A 24,375-nucleotide genomic window follows, 5' to 3' on the forward strand; every position below is an offset into this window, starting at 1 on the left:
GGGATGTCACTTAAGCTCATATGTGAGTCAAGAAAGATGAGCGAGTACTTTTGGCATTATAGTGTATATAAATACATACCTATGTATAAGTACATAGGTATTTAAGCTTCTTTTGTATGCTTATTCTGTTCAGGTTCAGAGCGGAATTGTAGTAACTCGAAAACATAAAGCACAGAACTATAAAGAGCAACAGAGGCAGGTTTGCGACTGCGCCAGAAAAGTCGCATATCCTGTCAAGGAGGATTTTTTTTCTGTTCTTGCTTTTTTTTTGGCTAGAAGCACATTTCCTCTTGAAATGTACCGTTTGATTGGTCACCTGAACGTCATGTAACCAATCAGGCCGCATCTACGATGGAGGAAGGAATAAATGCAAGATGGCTCCTCATATAAAATCAGCCTCCTGGCTTCTCTTTTGTGATCAACAAAATTACTTTTCTTTACTTATTCGACTAAAATACCTCTTCGGGAAAAGTGCTGAGGGCTGAGCTGATATCTGTGGTGATAACGCGTGACTCAGCCTTTCGGTGTGGACGAAGATATTTTGCGAAACGGAGGCGACTATTTCGAGGCTGGCGTGAGCCGAGTGACCGTTGGCTGGCCTGTTTCGGGCGCTCGCGCACATACAGGGCCTGTTTCAAGCTCGCCCGCTAGCACGTCGGCCGCTAGCGCTGTACCGGGCGCTCTGGGCTTTGACTAACCCACACCTGAGCACTTAATGGTGCCGCTCCGTTCGCCAACAGATCCTCACAGGTCACATTTCCATTAGGCCAAGGTCTGCTTGCGTTTTTTTACGATGGCTGTTTCAAGGTAAGTCGTTTTTAATCTTAATTTGGATAATAATTGGATGGTGCTAGCCAGTCAGGCTAGGCGCTAACTGACTGCTAGCTAGTAAGCTAACCCTAAACAGGAGTGCGAGGTAGTGGCTAGCTGTCGCGAGCTCTGTCGCGAGCTAGCCGGTAGCTACGCTAGTTAGCGCAAGTTGTCTTGGTAGTTACCTTTGACAAAGGTTCAAGTGGCCCGGTTATCGTTACTGATTGACAAATAAAGGGGCAGTGTGGACAAATATAGGTGATGTGTTACGTTGCTGTCGATATTTGGGATGGTGGTTGTATTATTCGCAGAAGTGTTATTGAGGACTCGCTAGCCGTCTAGTGTTAGCCGGCTAGCTACGTGGTACAGTGCAGCGTCTGTGCGTGTTTACAGGGTGATGATGGTCTTTGCCTTGTTGGTGCAGTTAACGCTTCGCATTGACGAAAATGGTTACGGTTTATCTCCTGTTATACGTGGTTAAACACATCAGAGCTGGAAAGTTGGGGATTTAAACGCAGGACTGTTTGTGTTTAATGTGTTGGAACACGATGTAGTTGTTGGATTCTGTGCAGAGTTCACAGCCACAGAGTGTTTGGAAGGTAAGATATCCACCTTGCACCCAATCCAAGGGATTACGTAACTGAACCACACACCAAGTGCCTGTTCTCATCTCTGTTGGGTATATATATATATATATATATATATATATATATATATATATATATATATATATATATATATATATATATATATATTTCTAGAATATCGCCGTCTACATCTCATGGGCGTAATGCCTGTAAAGGTGTGATAGATTGTGATCTTTTTGTACTCTGTGGAGATGCTGGCTGGTTTTGCCCTCATCGCGGTACATGTAGGCAGAGAAGATGCATAATCTTGTCTATTTTTATTCAGTGATTTCACAGTGTTCCTCTAACTCTTCATTTTATAATACATAGGGAGATTGACAGACGGTGGTTAGTAAAAGTGTTTAGGGTTCAGTAGTGAGAGATGGATAATCTGTATGTACATGTCTTTGGAAGATTGTATAATATTTTACATAAAAATATTACATGACAATATTCAATCATTTGGTTTCACATGTTCCACCAGAAGTCAATTCATTAAAAAACAGATTAGTCTGTTTACAAGACATTCATATGTTTGTTCTGGTACTTATAGAAATGCTTTTGGTGTGATTTTTGATTCTTCTTTGAATCTCAAAGAAAATTCTTTGAGATTTTTTCTCTGCTTTTTGGCATGCTCTTCTAGAATTATAATGTACTCCAAGTAGTTCAAAAGCAGATCTGATCGGTAGCTGAAATAGCTTTGCAGGCCATGTCGTTTGCCAGCACATTTCCACCAGCCTCTAACTCTGTCTGTAACTTGTATTCATTTCCATTTCACATGAGTAACTGTCTACATGAGAAAATGTAAATGATACAGTAGACAGTACATAACTGTCATTGTGGTGCTTCCCCGGCTCTATAATTTGTACTTGACCAAAAGGAAACTAATTATTTTATGAGCTCTTGTTGTCCTACTAAAAGAATGAATTTAAGTGCTTGCTTATATGATGTCCTGAGATTACCAATGTTGAAAATGTGGTTCTAAGCAGTACAATATTTGCGGTGTTGCTATCTTTTTAACTAACAAGGCAAATGACCTGTCAGGAGCCACTGTACCATGGGACGGTTTTATCAGTTAAACTCTACATAATTTAGTAGTCTGTTTTTCAAAAGTACAGTTTTCCAGGTATGCATTTTATTTATTAGTGAGGCTAAGGTAAATCAGTTAGCACACGACTGGAGGATGGGTTCCCTTCTGAGTCTTGATCCTCCCGAGGTTTCTTCCTAATTCCCACCTAGGGAGTTCTTCCTTGCCACTTTCGTCCCTGGCTTGCTCATTAGGGATTTGGACCCATGCGTTTGTAAAGCTGCTTTCTGACAGCACATGTTGTAAAAAGCACTATGTAAATAAAATGGATTTTTAATTAACATTCACAACCAAATCTGAAAATGTGGTTGCCTAGCATTTACCATAGAATCAGTGTATTTCCCACGTAGTCCATGTGTCTTGGAATTAGCCACCAATTGTTCACCTCTGGCAGTGAAGCAGCACTCTACTGAGTCTCTTATGAAGCAGGGCTGGACGTGAAGCAGCACTCTACTGAGTCTCTTATGAAGCAGGGCTGGATGTGAAGCAGCGCTCTACTGAGTCTCTTATGAAGCAGGGCTGGACGTGAAGCAGCACTCTACTGAGTCTCTTATGAAGCAGGGCTGGACGTGAAGCAGCACTCTACTGAGTCTCTTATGAAGCAGGGCTGGACGTGAAGCAGCACTCTACTGAGTCTCTTATGAAGCAGGGCTGGACGTGAAGCAGCACTCTACTGAGTCTCTTATCTGGCATTTCAGGTGCTGTGTTTCCAGAACTTGGTGCTTTGTCTCCTGCAGCCTTTCTCTGATGGTCGCACTGTTAATGTTTCTAGGCTCGAGCGCCTGTTCATCTTGTTGGATACTGGCACGACTCCTGTCACCAGGAAGGCTGCAGCACAGCAGCTGGGAGATGTGGTGAAGCTCCACCCACATGAGCTAAACAACCTATTATCAAAGGTGAACTCATTAACCCCTATAGCGCAAAGCCTATTGCTAGCAGGCTTAGTGTGTTTTTGTTTGTTTTTCTTTTTCCTCTGTGTTTTGGGTATGGTGTTGGAGGGGGAAAACTGCACGTGTATAATCCAAACTGCTGTCAAAAAGCACTCCGTTTTACAGTAACCCTCTTGTAATTCATGAACATGTCTGAAAAACACATCAGAGGACACAGTGGAAGGCTAGAATGCTTCTAAAGGACACAGATGTTTGAATTGGATATTGTTCCCTTTGGGGAATACTAGGCACTCTTGCCCAAAACTGCCCTGTTAGCCCTACATCAGAAATGGCACCCATGTATAAAATAGCCTGTGATGTGAGCTGTATTAGCCTAAAGCTATGTTTTAATGCTCTCCTTCCTCTTTTCTCTGTAAGGTTTTAATATATTTAAGGAGTCCTAACTGGGATACACGAATTGCAGCTGGGCAGGCAGTCGAAGCTATAGTAAAGAATATTCCAGAATGGAACCCATCTCCCAAGCCAAAGGAAGGTGAAGTACACTTATTTAGCAGTTTCCTCTAATTCTCACAATGAAACTGTCAAATAACATGTTGAACACAATTCTGAAGTAGCTGGAAGTCATGTCACCTAGAACAGAGTATAACCTTGTAGGTGTACAATTACAGATTATATCTCATTAATTACCATGGATCTTGTTAGCCATTCTGCAACTCGTCAGTTATAAATTCTGTTCTTGACTAGGTTTTTACTCTTAACCCAGCAGTGACATTGCCCTGTGAACGCCAACATGCCTGCTGTGCCTAGTACACTCATGCCATACTTCTAAGATTGATGTGGTAATGACTGAGAAACCTTAACTGATTCTCTGAATTTTATCCATAGTGTTTATGATGAACTATTCTTGTCAGATGACAGTTTGGTGTGGCATGAAGGGTCAGGGACAAAGTCTATTGTCAAATCAGTATCAGGTTGGAACTGTAGAGTGAAGTGAAATAAATGTTTGATTCAGTGTTCTTGTATAAGGCTGTTTGGTGTATTCAGTGTTGTCCCTTAATTTAAACCTTAATGTCAAGAGGTAGTCGAAGACCGGCCCTGTCCATTAGAAAGATGGTGGCAAGTGATGGTTATTGTAACTGCCCCCCCCCCTTTTACACACAACTTCCAAACTTCCAGATCCATTGTCTTTTCTGAAACCCAATGTTAAAGGGAACCGATGCACTTTGACATGTCCTTTACTTAAGGCGTGTCCTGTCTCCCCTGCTCAGAGTCCTGCACAGAGGACATGTCTCCAGACGACACCTCTTCAGACAGACTGAGATTCTACAGGTTTGACATCTCCCGCTTGCTGAAGCACGGTGCGTCGCTGCTTGGTTCTGCGGGTGTCGAGTTTGAACTGCAGGAGGACAAGTCAGGTAGGCTGTTTACACACGTGCACGTTTGTTTAAAGTGCTCAAATAAAAATGAGATTTTCTGATATGGGTCCCACTGCGTATAACCTTGTGGGCGGCAGCCCTGCACACCACCTGGCTTCCCTTTGCTTATTTGGCTTTTGGTTCCATTGAGCTGTAGTACACACCAAACATGAGCAGTGCAGACATTTTGTTTTATTTACATCTCTGTTACTACTTTGAGGGTGGAGTTGTTTTCAGTAAAAGAGGATGCAGACTTTCCATATTTCCCCAAAGAGTTCCACTGTTCCACACCATTTTCTTCTCAGCTAAGATTCTGTAGAGTTCCCACAGTCCTCTCTGCTCTGGCCCTCGTGAGCAGGTGAGGTCGACCCGAAGGAGCGCCTGGCCCGGCAACGGAGGCTCCTGCAGAAGAAGCTGGGACTGCACATGGGGGCCGCCATCGGCATGGACACGGAGGAGTTGTTCAACGACGAAGACCTGGACTACACCTGCACCCCCAACACGCACAGAGTGCAGGCCGGCAAGGGCCCAGCCTGCCACGCTTCACGGGAACACGCAGTAAGGCGCACACGCAACAGTGCCTGTCGTGATATCTATAGGCATAAAACAACCATCTGTTTTTTAATATTCTGCTATAATGTTATTTGGTGTTTTACAGTAAACCGATAATCATTCTTTATTTATTTATTATATGAGCTCCGTGTCCAGGTGGCTGTTCAGATGTTGAAGCCATGCTGTATAACAGTGTCAGGTGTTATTACACAGCAGTAGCATCAGTGCCTCCCCTCCAGCACACGCCTCACTTTTTAATCCCAGCCCAGTTTACACAGAAGGTGTCGCGGAGGAGAATTGGACCCCTCCACTTTAGCGAACTGGAATGGGTCCGTACTTGAGAACGACTGGGCCCAGAAGAAGGCCATTAACAGGCTGAGGTCTGTTTAATGGAACAGCATTGATGTTTTGCAGAAAATACGGAGAGTTAGTGCAGGGGTGCCATAAGTCGAGATGGCTTTCCATCTTTACACTGAAATTTGTGCCCACACAGAGCCTTCTCAATGTGGCGCTGTAAAGATGGCTATTTAATGCTTTACCTCCAGGAATGCAAATGGAGTTAACGTGTAATATGTGAGAAACACTGTTTTATATTCTTCTTGTTCTGTTTTTACCCTGCATGAGCCAAGATGTCTTGCTGAAATGTTCAGAAATCTCACTGAGAGACACAAAGAAAGGATATACCCTTCATGCACTGCATCCTTCCTCTTCTTCTATCAGTATGGTCATCTTGTTTAGGACGATCCTGGATAGTATATTGTTTTTTTTTTTTTTTACCTACAAGCAGTTGTATTGCTTTCTGAAGGCCTTGTATCTAGGTCCAGACTTTTGGTCTGGATGTGATACCACCCCTGTCTTTGTTTTATATAGCAGATCACGTGTCCATATGAAGTGCCTTATTTGCATGTTTAAACTCTCCTCGTGTAATACGCATATTTGCTTGTGGTTGTTGGTCAGGTCATCAGTCACAACGCTAACTTTTGACATGTCGGGTAGGCTCTGGAGAAACATCTGCCGTCTGTGAAAATGAAGTTTTATGTTTGGTAGGACTAGAGATAATGTTTAACGGTTTGTATAAAAAATTTCAGTCAGTAAAAGATCCACAGCCGATTCATCTACATGCTTGACGATTGCATCTCAGGGGCCCTGTGTTTGTGGGTAGGAGGCAGTAAAAGCTGTTTCTCCCATGCAGCCCATGCAGGCAGCCGAACTGATAGACTCCGAGTTCCGACCAGGCATGAGCAATCGACAGAAGAACAAGGCTAAGAGGATGGCCAAACTGGTGGCAAAGCAGCGGTCCAGGGACTTAGATCCGAATGAAAAGAGGTGCGCCCATCCCCCGCACGGCGCGCAGACATGCGGCGGAGCGTTTTGAGTTGGCAGGAGCGTGGATTAGACATGGCGAGTAGCTGTGTGCAGTGCTGACTGTGTTCTTCTTCCTCAGCAACGACAGCTTCGAAGGGGAACCCGAAGAGAAGCGGCGCAAAACCACCAACATCGTCATCGACCAACCAGCCAGCGAAAACAAAGTCCTGATCGATAATGTCCCTGATAACTCCAGCTTGTTTGAGGAGGTACATGTACAACAAATGGAGGCATTTTATAAAGGTGTCATAAACTAAGACTCCATGTGTTTCCATGCACCTGCCTGACAGGACACTCCGTACACAAGCAGGCCTACTTTCTCACACTCGTCTTGAATGTCATGGTTAAGCAACACTAGTCACTAAAGCAGGGGTACTCAACTGGCAGACCGCGGTCCGGATCCGGACCCGAACGCAGTCCTGTCCAGACCCAATCACATTCCTGATTAACTGGATACGGATCACAAAAAAAAAAAAAAAACCATATTTATTAATTTTGACGGGAGAATTAATTTTAAACCAGAGCATTTATTTCAGGGCTATTGAAAAAACACTCCGTCACGAGTGTTACTTTTGCCACCCCCGCTCAACAACTTACGTTCGCCACCCCCCCTTCAATAACTTGCGTTCGCCCCCCCCCCCCCCCCCCCCCCCCCCCCCCGCTCAACAACTTACGTTTGCCACCCCCGCCGCCCTGGACCTCAGGTCACAGCTATCTGCCAAAATTGGACCGCGGAAAAATTTAGTTGAGTACCCCTGCACTAAAGCTTTCTTTGGTGTAAGCTTGTATGAAATTATACAAAAATCTATCTATTCTAGATTTTGTTCATCTTGTTTTTCCTTCTACACTTTCTCTTCTGTTTGACAGACTCAAGTTTGGCCTCTGGAGAGTTTCTGTGAAGAGCTTAGCAATGACCTTTTCAACCCATCCTGGGAGGTAAAATAGCACCTCTCTTTAGTCTTAGTCCTGATCGCCTTCCCCTCAGGATCAGAAACAATGTTGCTTAATTTCACAACATGTTTTCAGCAAAAAAAAGATGAAATGTCTTTATCATGCGTCTTTGTCATGCAGGTTCGCCACGGTGCAGGCACAGGTCTGCGGGAGGTGCTCCGCTCTCAGGGGGCAGGAGGAGGGAGGTTGGTGGGCAGCACTGCACGACAGGTAGGCCCCGCCTTAGCACGTAGTCATCACGGCTTGGCCCCGCCTTAGCACGTAGTCATCACGGCTTGGCCCCGCCTTAGCACGTAGTCATCACGGCTTGGCCCCGCCTTAGCACGTAGTCATCACGGCTTGGCCCCGCCTTAGCACGTAGTCATCACGGCTTGGCCCCGCCTTAGCACGTAGTCATCACGGCTTGGCCCCGCCTTAGCACGTAGTCATCACGGCTTGGCCCCGCCTTAGCACGTAGTCATCACGGCTTGGCCCCGCCTTGGCACGTAGTCATCTCGGCTAGGCCACGCCTTAACACACTCTTGCTAAACAAGTGTAGGCCTGTACTGTCACTTTGCCCTTGGGGTTCCAGCTTTATCTGGACGGAACCCAAAGTGAACTCCGCACACTTGCAATCACTATAAATCTTCAGTGTGATAAATGGCTCTTGTGGTAGAGGTTTCCATTCAAAGAGCAGGTTGTTTTGTTTTCCTGGGTGTTGTCCCAGCTAAAGGAACTGTGCAGTGGAGACCTACACAGGAATATAGCAGGACCATGGCACATTACCACAGTAATCTGCAGGTTTGGAGACAGCGGTATCTGAGCTAAGCTCTACATTATGTCAGTGGGGAACTGTAATAAAACATGGGCGAACACCACAGTAATGGTGTGATTTGGACTTCCACATAGATTAATCCACAATGTTTCCACATTTTAGCAAGTCTTGCATCACTTGTTACTAGGCAGAAATTGAACTCTATGGCGCACATTTAGTCACTTGTCAGAAAATTAACAAGTCGTGTATAAAAATGAATAATGCCAAATGTGTGACAATCTCCACTAATCAAAGTGGCCGGACATGCCATCTTCCCCAGGGCTGACTGGTGCTCAAGAACTGGTTTGCCAGCCAGTTGAATGTATTTTGAGTGATTGCTGCATAATACATTGCATGCTTACTTTTGACTATGAAGTTGTCGTGCTTGTGTCTGAATCTGTGTCCCTGCCTTTCTCCTTAGTTGACCCAGCAACACCAGGAGTGGTTAGAGGACTTGGTCATCAGGCTCCTGTGTGTCTTTGCTCTGGACCGGTTTGGAGACTTCGTGTCTGATGAGGTGAGGCAGTTTATTCATACTGCTCATTGTTGTTGGAAGATCTGGTTCTTTTTTATTATTGGTGTATTTCATACCCATTACAGTTTTGTGACTGGCCTTTGTTTGATTGGTTAAAAAAAATCATATCTGCTAGGTTGTTGCTCCAGTAAGGGAGACGTGTGCACAGACGCTGGGCGTGGCCTTGAGGCATATGACTGACAGCGGCGTTACCATGACTGTAGACGTCCTGCTGAAGCTGCTCACTGAGGATCAGTGGGAGGTTCGGCACGGAGGGCTCCTGGGCATCAAATACGCCCTCGCTGTCAGACAGGTGCAGACTGCTCCATCCTCAGACACACCTTACATACACACACACACACACACACACACACACATGTTTACACCATAACTGTCACAGGTGCGGCCCGCTCTTTATCGCACTCCCCCGCCCCCATCCATATATGGAATTTAAGCTGCAAAAACTGTCTGGTTTGACATCACCGTTTCTCAGATGCCGTGAGAGCAAACACATTCACATTTCTATAGCAGTCTAGCCTCATTCACTTTTACTGCAGTTCTCGGGCTTTTCGACTCTGAGTGCTTTTTGAATGAAGCAAAATACGGGTCAGGCAGTCAGAACAGAGCTTGCTTATCTAACACTGGGCAGGCATGCAGAATACAGCATCTATTTTAAAGGTGCAGTAACAAGCAACTTGTTTAATTCTAAGGGATAAAGGGAGGTTGAAAATGGTTGTGCAAAAATGAATTCTCTCTCTTTTTTTATACATAAAGCCATAAAAATGTTGTAAGTGGAAACTGAGGGGGAAAATGTAAAGTGAAAAAAAAAGTATGATCTAGTCCTTTTAATGTTATAACCAATACGTTTGCTTATAATTGCTAAGTGACTGGAACGGGAGAACCAATATCTGTTCATTTTTCATATTAAAGTAATGAAATTTCATTTTGGATTTTGTTTTGTAAGATGTAAAAATTCATGCTGTTCGTCCAGCTTGATTCAATGAAATGTCGTTGAGGTGTCTGTCATTGGGCCTGTCACCTGACCCCCATGGCTCCGCCCACGTCTGCCCTCAGGATCTGATCTCGGAGCTGCTCCCTCGAGTGCTTCCTGCCATCACGGATGGGCTGCAGGACCTGGACGACGACGTGCGTGCGGTTGCAGCCGCCTCCCTCATTCCCGTGGTGGAGGGACTGGTGCAGTTACAGGCTGCCAAGGTCTGTGCAGGACCGTATTCCCTAAAGCCCAGTAGCCCACAGCTTCTGCTCTTGATGTGTTGCCCAAATACAAACCATTTTCTTTTGAGTTTGTATTTTAAAAGTTAAACGATAGCCTACTTTAGCTCCCACTCACATGGACGTCTGCCCATCTTCACAAAATGCATGCTCGCAGGAATTCAATCAACAGCGTGACTTGTGAAGCAGTGTAGCTGAGCTGAAATGTTGGCACTAAGCTTTAGCTTGTTGAAAATTTAGCACTGTACATAGTTTTAAGTTAATTTTAATGGGATCAAATGTCACTTGTATGCATACAAGGAAGAGAAAGATATCAGGCATGTTTGACGGCAGAGATCCTAAATAACAGATGACCCCTGAGGTGAATCTAATGTGTACAGTATATTGGTGTATATTATGGCACCTAGAATGTTTTTGGAGCCCTGGTCTGTCTGTGTAAGAGTTACATTGACCATACCCTTCGTGTGCTGTAGGTCCCTTTTATAGTCGGTACTCTGTGGGATGCCCTGTTGGAGCTGGATGACCTCACAGCCTCCACAAACAGCATCATGACCTTGCTGTCCTCCCTGCTCACGTACCCTGAGGTGCTCCAGTGCAGGTGAGCTCACGCTTTCCTGTGGTGTGATGTTGGTGTCTGCTGTTGATGGCCAACCACTGCAGCAACAGTACTGTTGCAGCATCACTCATTTTCTTTTCTCTAAAATTGCCTTGTTTTTCTTGTTTGTGTTGTGAAATATCTGTATTGTCTCGTATTGCTTTCCAGAATTGATTTTTCTTTTTGTTTATAGATTTTTGTGTTTTATTTGTCTGCTGTTGTGGACTTTTATCTTTTGATTTGTTTGTATAGCCTTAGAATGCTGGTTGGTGTTATGCCTTTGTGTACAAAAGAAAACAGACTTTGAGAAACTACATAAAATAGGCATATAAATATTTTGTTTTGATGTTTTTTGGGCTCCATATTTAGTGCAGAAAATACTGACGTTTAGCTTTTGTTTCTTGGTGATCTGCCATATTGTGGTTCTGCATTGAATGTATTGTATTAGTAAGAATTAAAATGTTTTTCTTGCACCATCTGTTGCACCTGTGACACAATCCGTTATTGTCCATAATTGCAATTAAATGTAATCACTCATATTGGCATAAGAATTATTGTAGATATAGGTATATTGTCTGGCCAGAATTAATTGTTTTTGCGTTCCTAACTGCATGCCGTGATTGCTACCTCATGTAGATTTAATGTCAGTCCATCTGCCAGTATAGTTCTGTTCTTGTTTGCCGTGTTTCTGTGGTAGATGTCGTGCATAATCAGTTAACGTTAAAGCTTTAGTTTGGTTTAAGGCAGATGAAATGTGTGTTTTGCTTCCCCAGCATGTCTCAGTCCCTGACCGTCCTGGTTCCCAGAGTGTGGCCCTTCCTGAGACACACCATCGCCTCAGTCCGACGCGCTGCCTTGGAGACGCTCTTCACGCTGCTCTCCAAAGCTGACCAGGTGAGAGTTTGGTGTGCTGATAGCCTGTCCAGGCAGGCACACGTAGAACAACGCTTTTGGGAGACTTTCTTAGTCCTGGAGTGCAAATCACCCTTGTAGGTTAAGCGTGCCTAATCATATCATGCGACTGTCGGCCACCCTGAAGACGAAACTGCTACCAATGCTCAGGTCATGGGTCCAGTTCCCTTGTCCAGTTCCCCAGTTCATACTTTCATAATAAATGTGCGAGTCCCCATCCGAGAGCGAGAGCCAAATGCTAAGGTGGAATAATTTGCAAGCCAGTCAGGAAGTGAGATGGTGAGGAGTGTTAACGTTGGGGTCAATGCTGCCTCCCACAGGGCTGTGACGAGTGGCTGAGCCCCATCCTTCAGGACATGCTCCGACACATCTTCCAGTCCTGCATTCTGGAGAGCAACCAGGAGATACTTGACCTCATCCAGAAGGTGCGGCACCCTGAACCCCAACGGTGCACTGGCATAAACACTCGCTCGCGTACTGCTTGTGGCCGTTTGCATTTCATGACCGAGTAGGGTTGAATGGACTGCGCCACTTTCCCAAGGTGTGGGGGGAGCTCCTGCGGCAGGCCCCGCAGCAGTACGTGGTAGCGGCCAGCTGTCCGTGGATGGGCGCCTGGCTCTGTTTGATGATGCAAGCGCCTCACATTCCCATTGACCTCAACATGCTGCTGGAGGTCAAAGTTCGCTGCAAGGTGAGTGCTGCCCTGCTCTTCTCGTGGCATGACTCTGCACCATGGACGTTTCTTCTTTTAATGGGAAGATTTAAACAACCCAGTGAGCATCAGTATGGAGAGATGTGTAGCAACACAGCCTGGAGGAATGTGTATTACAACACAGCCTGGCAGTAGCGTTCTAAACCGTAAGATGAAGAAAAGTGGTGTGTGTGTGTGTGTGTGTGTGTGTGTGTGTGTGTGTGTGTTCAGGAGAAGGCCAGCGGTAAGGCACGGCAGGGCGGGCAGCAGGTGAAGGAGGTGGTGCAGGAGTACATCGGAGGAGCAGACACCATCACTGAAGACCCGGCCACTCGAGACTACATAGTGATGCGCGCTAGACTTATGGCTGCCAAGTGTGTACATCCACCTACTGCCCACTTCTCTTGATTAACCCTTTAGTGTTTTACTTGCATCACTGCCTCCTCTTGCCTTCTTTTTCTGCTTTGTTCTGTGGTTCTGCGTTATTTGTTTAAACAATAAAAACAAGGCCATAGCCACATCATTTTGCTCTGGTGCTTTGCCTTTTTAAATGGAGCTGTTGTCCTCCCAGGCTGTTGGGGGCGCTGTGCAGCTGCATCTGTGACCCGCAGCTGAACAGCTCCACTCAAGAGATCCGGCCGGCGGAGTCCCTGGGCCAGCTCCTGCTCTTCCACCTCAACTCCAAGTCTGCGCTGCAGCGCATTGCCGTGTCCATGGTGCTGTGTGAGTGGGCCTCCCTGCAGAAGGTGAGCTGGAGTGAGTGGCTTATACACGGGGTTTCCCAGTCCAGTCCTCAGGGACCCATACATTAGCCACATGTTTGCTCCATTTGCTCCGTCAAGAATAGAACTTTGATGTTGATTACTTGGTTTATTCATGTGAGTAAAGAATATAATGAATCCTGTGGCCCGTTGTGGTTGGGAGTGGGTGGTGTTTTGCAGTGTTGCTATGGTGAATGAATGCGTCTGGACTCTTTAATTAGCACATCTCATACCATCTAATATGGGCACTCACATTCTCACAAACATGTACATGGTCACCATAACAATTGTTGATGTGTACCATCACTGTGACCCAGACAAAGTGCTTTGTTGAACACTGTGCAGTAAGTGGTTTAACTTGTAGGTTGTTGTATCGGCCGGTTCTCCTGTGTAGCGGAGGTGATGTTGCATCTTAAGTGTGTTGGTGTGTGTCCCTCGTGCTGTGTGTCAGGAGTGTGAGGTGGTGTCCAGCGTGGTCCGTCCTCGCCTGCTGGCCATTCTCTCGGAGCAGCTGTATTACGACGAGATCGCCATCCCCTTCACCCGCATGCAGAACGAATGCAAGCAGCTCATTGCCCTGCTGGCCGACGCCCACATCGACGTGCGGGAGAGAATCAACTGCAGCGTCTTCACCATCGATCAGGCCAACGAGCTGGTCAGTGCCTGTGGGAACGCGGGCTTTGGGACCCAGACCACCTTCACGCCTTCACACGGCAGCGTCATCCGTCTGTACAGGGTCGAGCTTTCAAATGGGCTCTGGGCGTCACTGAGAATATCGTTTACACTTTATTATTCTTGTGCTGCTGTCCATTATAAGTACACTTGTTGGACTGAGGATATAGAGGTGCAAATGGCCTTTCACAGCAAAGGAGATTAAATCTGAAAATGTGTTTTTGTAATAAACATAACATATATGTTATTACATTATATTATAATAAACATATAACCAGCCAAAACAATAGCCATCCTTATAACATCATGCTAATTTCTTAATTTAACTTGATGCCCAGTTGAAAAGGGGCACTCTGTTCTACTGAGTTTCAGTTGTTGAGTGTTCAGTTGTGTGCACGCACGCACACAATGTAAGGCCACCACAGAGCGTAGTAAGTGAGGTGTGTTCTGAGGACCTGTGCCTTAGCTGTGGTGTCAAAGATGACCCAGTGGGCTCTAGTTAACTCAGAACAGACTTCCCAGCCCGAGCCACAGTGTGCTTGGTAACAGTTGTCAGTTTCTAGATAGAGTACTTTATTCATCCCCACGGGGAAATTACAAAACGTTTCTAGAACGTTCCGCCCTCTGTCCCATTGTTTCTATCTGCCGCATTGTTTAGAAGTGTTGGGGGAGGAGGAGGATCCAATATGGCTTTTCATGCTTCCTTCTTTTGTCTTTCCCGTTTGTTTTGTCTCTCTACTTCCTGTCCTCTCTGCCCCCCCCACCGCCTCCCTCAGGTCACCACCATCTTCTCGGAGGCCACATCCTCCCTCAGCCCCAAGTCCCGCCACTTCCAGCCGCTGGACAGCAAGCGTCAGCAGGCCCGCTCCACCGTGGCGGAGGTGGGGGCCGAGTGGCGTCAGCTGCACCTGCGGGTCCACACCTTCGCCGCCGCCGCCGTGGTGGGCCTGGCGGCGCTGCCCGACAAGCTGAACCCGATGGTGCGGCCCCTGATGGAGGCGGTGCGGCGGGAGGAGAATGCGCTGGCCCAGGGGGCCGCCGCCTCCAGCCTCGCCCGCCTGCTGCAGCTGTGCTCCACCCGCCAGCCCTGCCCCAACGCCAAGATCCTGAAGAACCTGTGCGGCTCCGTGTGCGCCGACCCCGCCCTCACGCCCAACGCCGCCTGCCCGGTCCCGCCCTCTGCTCCGCCCACACTCGAGGGCGCCAAAGGTGAGCGTGGGCGTCGCCCGTCTGCGGCTCGAACCGGAGCGTACTCCACGTGTAGGGTGGGCGGAGGTGGTGGAGGTGGAGGTTTGGTGCAGTGGCACCTCCACTCCCTCTTTTGCTCTTATTATATATCTGTAAAAGATGTCTTCTTTATTTTACTTCAAGCTCCCGGCTTGTGCTTTTCATCCCAGCAGCCAGTGTGTCCGAAAAGGACGGCATGCACCACACAGTGAACAAGACGAGAGGCATCATCACACTCTACCGCCATCAGAGAGCCGCGTTCGCCATCACCAGCAAAAGAGGCCCCACCCCCAAACCTTCCAAAGCACCGTCCAATGACCTGTCCCAAGGCAGTGCTGTCTCCATGGAAACAGACGAGGTAAGGGTTTTTTTTATTAGATCAAGAAGTCTTGTATGCACTAATCATTCTGATTGAGGGTGTTGAGCAGTATTTCACGCTGACTCTGCAGTGTTCGTTACGCAGTGTTGACTGGAGTCTCAACTCTTCTCTCAGAGTAAGAGGCCCATTCTGATCCAGAGGAGAGGCGCCGAGTTCTCCCTGACGACCATCGCCAGGCACTTTGGGCCGGAGCTGACCAAGGCCTTGCCCTATCTGTGGGAGAGCATGACGGGTCCGCTCAAGGCTGTTGTGGACACGCAGGGCTTCGGTAAGACGTCTCAGGAGTCTCACAGATCTGCACGTGTGCCAGCTGCTCAGTGATTTCAACCTCAAAACCAACCAGTTTTACAGCACAAACCCCACTGACATTATTTGGTAATATTAGACCAATATACAGTTTCTCCAGTAGTTTAACACAGAGTGCCAGTGCAGCACTGTGGGCCTTGGCACTGAAGTGTTGCCTGAATCTTTGGCATGACCCCCCCCCACTGGGTGGTTTAGATGGCAGGCGGCTGTTGGAGAAGGGTGACTCGCTAGCCCAGGATCTGGTCAACTCGCTGCAGGTACTGGACATCACAGCAGGAGCCATGGACCAAGAACTCATCCCCCTGGTACATGGACACACACACACACACACCCAAGACCCTTGTCTAACTGCGCATTTCTCCCGTCATACATTTATAAATGCAGCTCGCCATGGGTGTTATGCTGCGTGAAAAACCATCTCCACCCTCTCCACCCCCCCCCCATCTCTGTGCCCGTAGTTGTTGGAGCAGCTGCCCTTGCTGTGCGCCTGTCTGCAGCACCCGTACACGGCCGTCCGCCACATGGCCGCACGCTGCGTGGGCGTGCTCAGCAAGATCGCCACCATGGAAACCATGAACGTTTTCCTGGAGCGCGTGTTGCCATGGCTGGGTGCCATCGAGGACAGCACCAAGCAGGAGGGGGCCATCGAGGCCATGGCTTGTATCCTTCAGCCTGCCAGTCAGCTGGACTGCAGCCCAGAGCAGAGCGCACAGGCCACGCCCCTTCAGCCCCCCCCGTACATTTAGAAGCACTTCAGGCTTCTGCGTCATTTTGAAGCACTTATTAAAATAATTGCTCATTTACTGAGAAAGGTGGGTGGGGGTGAGGGGTGCCGTTTTGTACAGTAGTGTTTGTTGTGTGTATGAATAAAGAATGCACCAAGTTCACAAGGCAGCGGGTGGGGCTGGTGTGTGTGGGGAAGCAGTGCACCGGCGTTGGCCTGTAGTGGCAGGACTGGGTTGGGCTGGTGCTGGAGGTTGTGGAGTCCTTCACCGTGGTGCCCAGGCGTGATGGAGCAGCTGGACGTGGACATCGTGCCCTACATCGTGCTGCTGGTGGTCCCCGTGCTGGGCCGCATGAGCGACCCCAGTGACAGCGTGCGCTTCATGGCCACCCAGTGCTTCGCTACGCTCATACGGCTGCTGCCCCTGGAGGTACCACACCGCCGTCACGCACGTCCGGGCCGCCGGCCAATCGCGCGGCTTCTCGCCGCCGTTTAGAGGCGTGGTTAAACTGCACTCGTGCCTCTTTGAGAACAACCTGGCTGGTTCAGATGCACCTCATAACATTTGGCTCTGCTGTGCTGGTCACTTGAACCATTTTCTGCTGGGGGAAGAAAGCCATGGCATGACTTCATGATCTGGTGTTGAGAAACCGCCTGAGGCTGAAAGACACTGATTTCAGAGCCCGATTAGAAATCTATATTAGAAATGTGTATATAGCTTTAGAAAACTTAAAAGCTTACACATAAACCCTTGGAGCATTACGATAGGAGTTACTTTGCACTTTTGCACTCTAGAAGCATAGAAATGCTTATTTACTGCAGCCGAGTACTGAGTCTTCATTTCATATGGTTCCTGGTACCTGTCGGTAGTGTTTTATGGAACACTGCCACCTGCTGGAGGACGGAGTGTGTAACATTCTGTGTAACGTCTGTTCTCTGAACACAGTGGGTCTCAACCAGATCTCAGCCAATATGCCTAAATTAGGGAGTGCAGTAATTTAAGGCTAGTGCTTACAATGCAGTCATTACATAAGCCTGCTACACTCTTCTGTATGAGGAGTTTGGCTTTGTTAAAGTAATCACTATATTTAACAATACAGAATGAAAAGCAATTTTTCTTTTTCTAGTGTAGAAAAGGTGTGTGTGTGTGTGTTGTATGCGTTCTTAAATGCTGTCATTCGTAGGCTGGCATCCCGGACCCGCCCACCATGTCGGATGATCTCATTCGCCAGAAGGCCAGAGAGCGCCACTTCCTGGAACAGCTATTGGACAGCAGAAAGCTGGAGAACTATAAAATTCCTGTGCCCATCAAGGCAGAGCTCAGGAAATATCAGCAGGTGGGTGGAGTGGATGAAGCGACCGCTCTGTGTCGTCCCTCTTTACAATAGAGTGCTATTTGGGCACCAGTGAGTCAAGAATGTAGCCGCGTGAACCCAACGACGCCTTTTAAGTGCTGTGCTTTTGTACGTTGGGGAGTGGCGTTTGGGCTGAACGCCGGCAGTGTCGCGCTGCGTCTTGCTGAATGCGTCTGCACGGTAAGCGAGTGGGCCGGGTCGTCTGGCCCTGCGGTGCCAGTCGGTGCTGACGCATATGGGCCCCTCTCTGCTTCTCATGCATTTCAATGACGGCACTGACAGTTCAGCAGTTACTCCCGAGTCCTCTGTGCCGTCGCCTCCTGCCAGAGTTACTAATGGCGTTTGCCTTCAGATGAATGTGCCCGCAATGTGAGTGCTGACCGCAACAAATCACGTTTAGTCCCAACAGCAAGCGGAGGACCGGACCCACGGGGGGGTGAGTGGGCCGGCCGGCTGGCTGGACGGCCTTCCTATCCTGCTGGCACAGTGCCAACTCCACCCCCCCGCTTTCGGAGCTGTGAACCGGGCTCCGACCTTCTCGACGGAGGGCGGGGGACATTTTAGCCGAACGCTGGGGTTTTTGTTTTAGCATGGATGCTGGTGCAGACACTGTCTGGCCTGCTGCTGACATTTACCAGTGCGAGTGCGTTGGGTTCAGGGTGCGTTGGGTTCAGGGGTTCTAAAAAACACTGACGTGACTCAGGATTGTTTCATAAATGTAAATAATTCCACCACAAGTCAACAAGCTGCTCTCAAAAGCCAAGCTTTCTGGACACTTCTGCAGTGTTGTGAATGAACTGCAAACCGCTGCAGGGGCATTAGTGTGGCGTGGTGATGAAGGCAGTGCTTACTGACGGCAGTGTTGTCCTCCCTGAAACAGGATGGAGTGAACTGGTTAGCGTTTCTAAATAAATACAAGCTGCACGGCATCCTGTGTGATGACATGGGCCTGGGCAAAACCCTGCAGTCCATCTGCATTCTGGCCGGAGACCACTACCTCAGGTAGGCACAACCACCACCACCCCCAACCCCACCCCCCACGGCTGTTCTCCACCACCTGGAGGAGCTCATCATGTTCTGGGTTTGGAATCATTTCAGGCCTTTGCTTCATAAAGTGCGTTTGTGTATGTTGTGCAGGGCGCAGGAGTATAGCAAAAGCAAAGCCGTGGACTGTTGTCCTCTGCCCTCCATAGTCGTGTGCCCCCCAACACTGACAGGCCATTGGGTGGACGAGGTGGGCAAGTTCTGCTCAAAGGAGTACCTGAACCCTCTGCACTATACAGGGCCCCCTACGGAGAGAGCACGGTACGGGCCCTGGACTCTACCACAACCCACCTCACACTCTGGGGAGAAGTCATTCTCTCTGGAGGATGAATGATTAACACAACTGCATAATAACACACAATTTACAGCTTGGGTGAAGGGGAGTGTTGAGTTCTGTCTGAAGAGTTGTTAGATGTTTGGTGGTCTTGTCTTTGTGTTCTTTCTTCACCTCTGGATACGAGGGTTCTGTTTTGTCCGTCTCCCAGATTACAGCACCAGGTGAAGAAGCACAACCTCGTAGTCGCCTCGTATGATGTCGTGCGCAATGACATTGACTTTTTTAGGTGGGCTTGTCTTGCTATACACTTTTTTTTTTTTTTTTTTTTACAATCTACTCCTTGTGCTGTTAGTCACACGAAGTCCAATCGCTTCTCTCACCCGGACAGAAATATTAAGTTCAATTACTGCATCCTCGACGAGGGTCACGTCATTAAGAACGGCAAAACGAAGCTCTCCAAGGCTATTAAGCAGCTGGCGGCTAACTACAGGGTGATCCTGTCAGGAACTCCCATTCAGGTGAGTCTCCTGCTCCTGGTGCCTGCAGAAATTGCCGTCACCTTCCATCATCCCTTTAACGTCTGTGTGTTCTGATCCAAAACCAGAGCACGAGCTCCGGTCTCTGTTCCTGGCTTTCTGGCACCCATTAGCTGAATATCATCCCTCTTTATAACTTGGACTGGTGTTGTCTGGGCTTGGAGGTTCATGGTCAAAGCTTAATCCCTGTTTTTCCCCCACCTGTGTCTAGAATAACGTCCTGGAGCTGTGGTCTCTCTTCGACTTCCTGATGCCAGGCTTCCTGGGCACGGAGCGCCAGTTTGCCGCCCGCTACGGGAAGCCCATCCTCGCCAGCCGTGATGCAAAGAGCTCGTCCCGCGAGCAGGAAGCCGGTGGGTTGACATCAGCACTTCCTCGAATTTCGTGGCTGGAGACGAGTTTTCCTCTTTGACTCAAAATAAGAGTCGTGATACAAGATTGATGTTCTTCACTGTGGGACTATGTTTAGTGCTTCTGTCAGCAGCTGCCGTCCCTGAACAGGATCTGTGGGGGTGTTTCCTCTTGTTGGAGTTACTGTGATGTGTACTGTGAGCTCTTTTAGCTGTTGGACCTGCTCGTTGGTACTCTAGTAACTGGGACTCTCTCTCAGGGGTCCTGGCTATGGAAGCTCTGCATCGGCAGGTTCTGCCCTTCCTCCTGAGGAGGATGAAGGAGGACGTCCTTCAAGATTTGCCGCCTAAGATTATACAGGACTACTACTGCAACCTCAGTCCTCTGCAGGTAGACACCGAGTGAGCGTGCGTGCTTATGTGCAGATCCCGCATGCGCACACACACACACACACACACACACGTACGCACCCTGCCTATACACTGCTCTGATGTTTATGGGCAGCATGACCCCTCTTTCAGTGAGTCTTAACTGCTCTGCAATCAGCCCTTACTTTGCTGGCTATGAGGAGGAGACCATTTCTCTCAGCAGGGCCCAAACCAACGAAACACACCAGTCATTTTTTGTTTGGGGGGAAAAATAGCTGGTTTCCCTGACGTCATGTCTGTTCTCTGAGGAGCTATTGACGTAACTGCGCAGGCATAAAGGGCCACGCCGAGTCTCCACAAAAGAGAGCAATCATTTGTTGTGTGTGCGCGTGCAGATTCAGCTGTATGAGGACTTTGCTAAGTCCCGGGCGAAGGTGAGCGTGGATGATGTCATCTCAACTGCAGCCCAAGAGGATGAAGAGAAACCCAAACTAAAGGCCACTGGCCACGTCTTCCAGGTCAGCCCCTCCCTCGAACCTGACAAGGTTCAGGACCATGAACAACCATTCCTTTTTCAGTTTTATACCTTATTAAATATAATAAAATTAGCATGTTTCATAGGAGAAAGCCTATTTTTTAGGTGAGCAGACATGAGCTAGTCCATTCTGCTTTTCAGTTTGTGTACTACTTGATTGAATAGTATAGTCTCCACAGCCTTTACCCGCCCCCTGTGCCCGCCCCCTGTGCCCGCCTGCAGGCCCTGCAGTACCTGCGCAAGCTGTGCAACCACCCAGCGCTGGTGCTCACCCCGCAGCACCCCGAACACAAGCGCATCAGCCAGCAGCTGGCCGCCCAGCACTCCAGCCTGCGGGACATCCAGCACGCCCCCAAACTCTCCGCTCTCAAACAGGTAGCGTCTCGCCTTCGGCTTGGCCACAGAGCTGCCATTCTGTCTTCTCTTCCCCCCCAAAACCCCAAGAGCTGCGTTTTCTCACCTTCTCTCCTGTCCACCCCCCCCCCCCCTCTGTGGGCCACAGCTGCTCCTGGACTGTGGTCTGGGCTCTGGAGGGTCTGTGGATGGAGGCGAGGCCGTGGTGGCCCAGCACAGAGTGCTCATCTTCTGCCAGCTGAAGAGCATGTTGGACATCGTGGAGCAGGACCTGCTGAAGCCCCAGCTGCCCTCGGTCACCTACCTGCGGCTGGACGGGAGTGTGCCCGCCGGACAGCGCCACTCCATAGTGTCCAGGTGCAGACGCGCAGCCCGAATGCGTACAAACACTTTTAAGGAGCAGGCCAGTGAGGTTGGAGATTTGAGATTTGGGAGGGAAGGGTAATGAAGGGGCCATTCATGGTCTGACTGGTGGACTAAATGGGAGGTGTGCTGTTGACCTTGGGTTCAGGGTTTTAACAACACCTTGATCACTTTGTTCTCTCTCTCTCTCTCTCTCTCTCTCTCTCTCTCTCTCTCTCTCTCTCTCTCTCTCTCTCTCTCTCTCTTTCTCTTTCTCTTTCTCTTTCTCTCTTTCTTTCTTTCCCTCCCCTGCAGGTTCAACAATGACCCCTCTATAGATGTTCTGCTGCTGACCACCCATGTAGGAGGGCTGGGTTTAAACCTCACAGGAGCAGATACCGTGGTGTTTGTGGAACATGACTGGAACCCTATGAGAGACCTGCAGGCAATGGACCGAGCTCACAGAATAGGACAGGTGTGTGTGTATTACGTACATGTGCGTGAGTATGCAGAGTTAAAGCCTTACTTCACAGGCTACAAATTGCTGGTCCTTTTTTTTTTTTCCCGTTTTTTTCATGTGTGGTCCTCCGTATTGCAGAAATGTGTGGTGAACGTTTATCGCCTGATCACGCGGGGCACTCTGGAGGAGAAGATCATGGGCCTGCAGAAGTTTAAGATGAGCATAGCCAACACGGTCATCAGCCAGGACAACGCCAGCCTCCAGAGCATGGGCACCGACCAGCTGCTCAACCTCTTCACCCTGGACAAGGTGGGCGTGTCTCCCTCCACACGCCTGACGTTCAGGCCCCCCTAGCAGCTTGTTTGTTCTAGTACTGCATGTAATGATCAGCTAACAATTAGGGTTTTAATTCATCATTAGGGGATGTTTTTTGTACAAGGTAAAAGTCTCCACGATTGACTGTTTAGGAGAAACTGCTTGATGGCTGGCTAGCACTGCTAATAAGCAGCTGGCTAACACCTGAATATACTTGCACTTTCTGCAAAACATATTAGTTGTGTTTGCGGATTTTGTTTGCACTGCATGTCTGCATATTTTGGGCTTAATTGTGCTCAGACTTAAGTTCCACACGAGGGCGGGGAGGTTTCCTTTCTTCATCATGTAGCGGAAGGCTGGTCTTCATCTTCAGGTTTCTCTTTGCTCTCTCAACTGGCCATCATGTCGTAATGTGCTACTGTTTAACCGCAGCCTTCCATCTCATCTCACACACACATCAACGTGCAGCGGGGAATAGAAACGAAGGTTTATCAAATCATATTGCCCAAAACTCATCATTATCGAGTAATGTATGATTATGTGCACGATGAATTCAGTACTGCATTAATGCCCGCCCACGTTTGCACAGTCTACGTCTTTGTCTGCTGCCTCATGATGGAATTCATGGTTCTGACAAATGTATGCTTTGTTTTACATAAAAACCCAATTTCCACCCACCACTGCATGTACACTAAGACGTGCTGTGTCCTTCTGCAGGATGAGCGGGTGGAGAAGAGCGATGGCCCGTCGTCCTCGGGCAAGGCCAGTATGAGGTCTGTGCTGGAAGGTCTGGGGGAGCTGTGGGACCAGCAGCAGTACGAGGCGGAGTACGACCTGGACGGCTTCATGCTCTCACTGCACTGAAGCAGCTCCTGGTGCCGGAGGTCCTCCACCCCCGACCGCCCCGTGCCTCTCGTCTCCAGCGGCCCGCCCGGCTCCCCCGCGGCCTGGTGCCCCTCTCGCCGGTCCTCCCTGGCCCACGTTATGGACCACAATTTTGGTTCATAGGACGGCCGGCCCACCGCTGCTCTTTGTGGTCTCTTGGGTCAGTCCTGTCGGCTGAGATTGGTAGTCCTGAAAGGCCCCGTGTGCGACCCTCACCAGCTGCTACGGACGCCGGGGGGATACGACTGGAATCGGCTGCCAGGCGACTCTTGATGAATGTTTTCATCCTAACACGCAGTGTGGGAGCCCATATGTAGTGTTGGAGAGAGATACTGGGAGCATTAATCAGTGTAATCCACTACCTTCCCTATGTGGTCTTAAAGCTTACCTCGACGTTGAATCGCCTATCAGTATTTGATCTTAATAGACAAGAGCTTTAGGATTTTTGTACATCTCATTTATTTTTGTAGACCAGATGGCCAACTAAGCAACCCCCAATGCACTGAAAAGGCTTCTGTAGTGTCTGTGTAGCTTTACTGGGAGATAAATTAGATGAGTTTTAAGGAAGGAAAAAAGGAACTGGAACAAAATATATTTTTCTCCAGCAGGGGGCAAAAGTCTCTCTGGTGAAGCACAGTGCCTGTCAGTGTCTCACCCACCACTTCAGCTCCGGAACATGACACACACCTACCATAACTACTTGCACACAGAAATAAATGTGAAATGTCTGACCCTGTGCAAGGGCCTGGTACTAACTAACTTTAGGTAATGTTGACCTGGCAGACATAGGACTTTCACAGAACCTTGTCAGATATTTTTAAAAAGGAAAACAAGGACTTAATATTTCTGTAAATATTTCTTTAATTTGCCTTTTCTGACCAAGCCAGTAGAATTTTAATAAATTCTAATGAGCTTTCCTTCGTGTCTTTTGGTTTTTTTTTTTTTTTTTTTTTTTTTTTTTTTTTTTTTTTTTTTTTTTTTTTTTTTTTTTTTGTAAAAAAATAAAAAACAAGGGGGATTTCTCAATCACAGATGTGGTCAGGGTCATCT

General features: G+C 48.3%; 1 protein-coding gene across 2 annotated transcripts; it reads left to right on the forward strand.

Moving 5' to 3' along the window:
• Positions 1 to 346: 346 nt before the first annotated feature.
• Positions 347 to 24,242, forward strand: btaf1 (BTAF1 RNA polymerase II, B-TFIID transcription factor-associated). Of its 2 annotated transcripts, none has more exons than XM_076975277.1 (38): positions 347 to 807; positions 3,296 to 3,419; positions 3,831 to 3,945; positions 4,682 to 4,828; positions 5,187 to 5,386; positions 6,573 to 6,706; positions 6,825 to 6,954; positions 7,613 to 7,681; positions 7,817 to 7,906; positions 8,911 to 9,006; positions 9,140 to 9,316; positions 10,078 to 10,218; positions 10,710 to 10,834; positions 11,605 to 11,725; positions 12,064 to 12,168; positions 12,285 to 12,434; positions 12,666 to 12,808; positions 13,006 to 13,180; positions 13,647 to 13,850; positions 14,644 to 15,076; positions 15,265 to 15,452; positions 15,588 to 15,741; positions 15,975 to 16,084; positions 16,238 to 16,439; positions 16,785 to 16,933; positions 17,688 to 17,840; positions 18,739 to 18,860; positions 18,996 to 19,163; positions 19,388 to 19,465; positions 19,568 to 19,697; positions 19,927 to 20,068; positions 20,326 to 20,456; positions 20,830 to 20,952; positions 21,192 to 21,344; positions 21,472 to 21,680; positions 21,981 to 22,140; positions 22,264 to 22,434; positions 23,158 to 24,242. In XM_076975277.1, exons 1-38 carry the CDS (start codon positions 794 to 796, stop codon positions 23,302 to 23,304), a joined length of 5,583 nt encoding a protein of 1,860 aa, XP_076831392.1. In that variant the 5' UTR covers positions 347 to 793; the 3' UTR covers positions 23,305 to 24,242. The 2 variants fall into 2 exon arrangements, with proteins under 2 accessions (XP_076831392.1, XP_076831393.1); XM_076975278.1 differs by having other exon boundaries at positions 15,268 to 15,452.
• The last annotated feature ends 133 nt before the right edge of the window (positions 24,243 to 24,375 follow it).

The sequence above is a fragment of the Brachyhypopomus gauderio genome, chromosome 15 (assembly GCF_052324685.1).
Source record: "Brachyhypopomus gauderio isolate BG-103 chromosome 15, BGAUD_0.2, whole genome shotgun sequence".
NCBI lineage: Eukaryota > Metazoa > Chordata > Actinopteri > Gymnotiformes > Hypopomidae > Brachyhypopomus > Brachyhypopomus gauderio.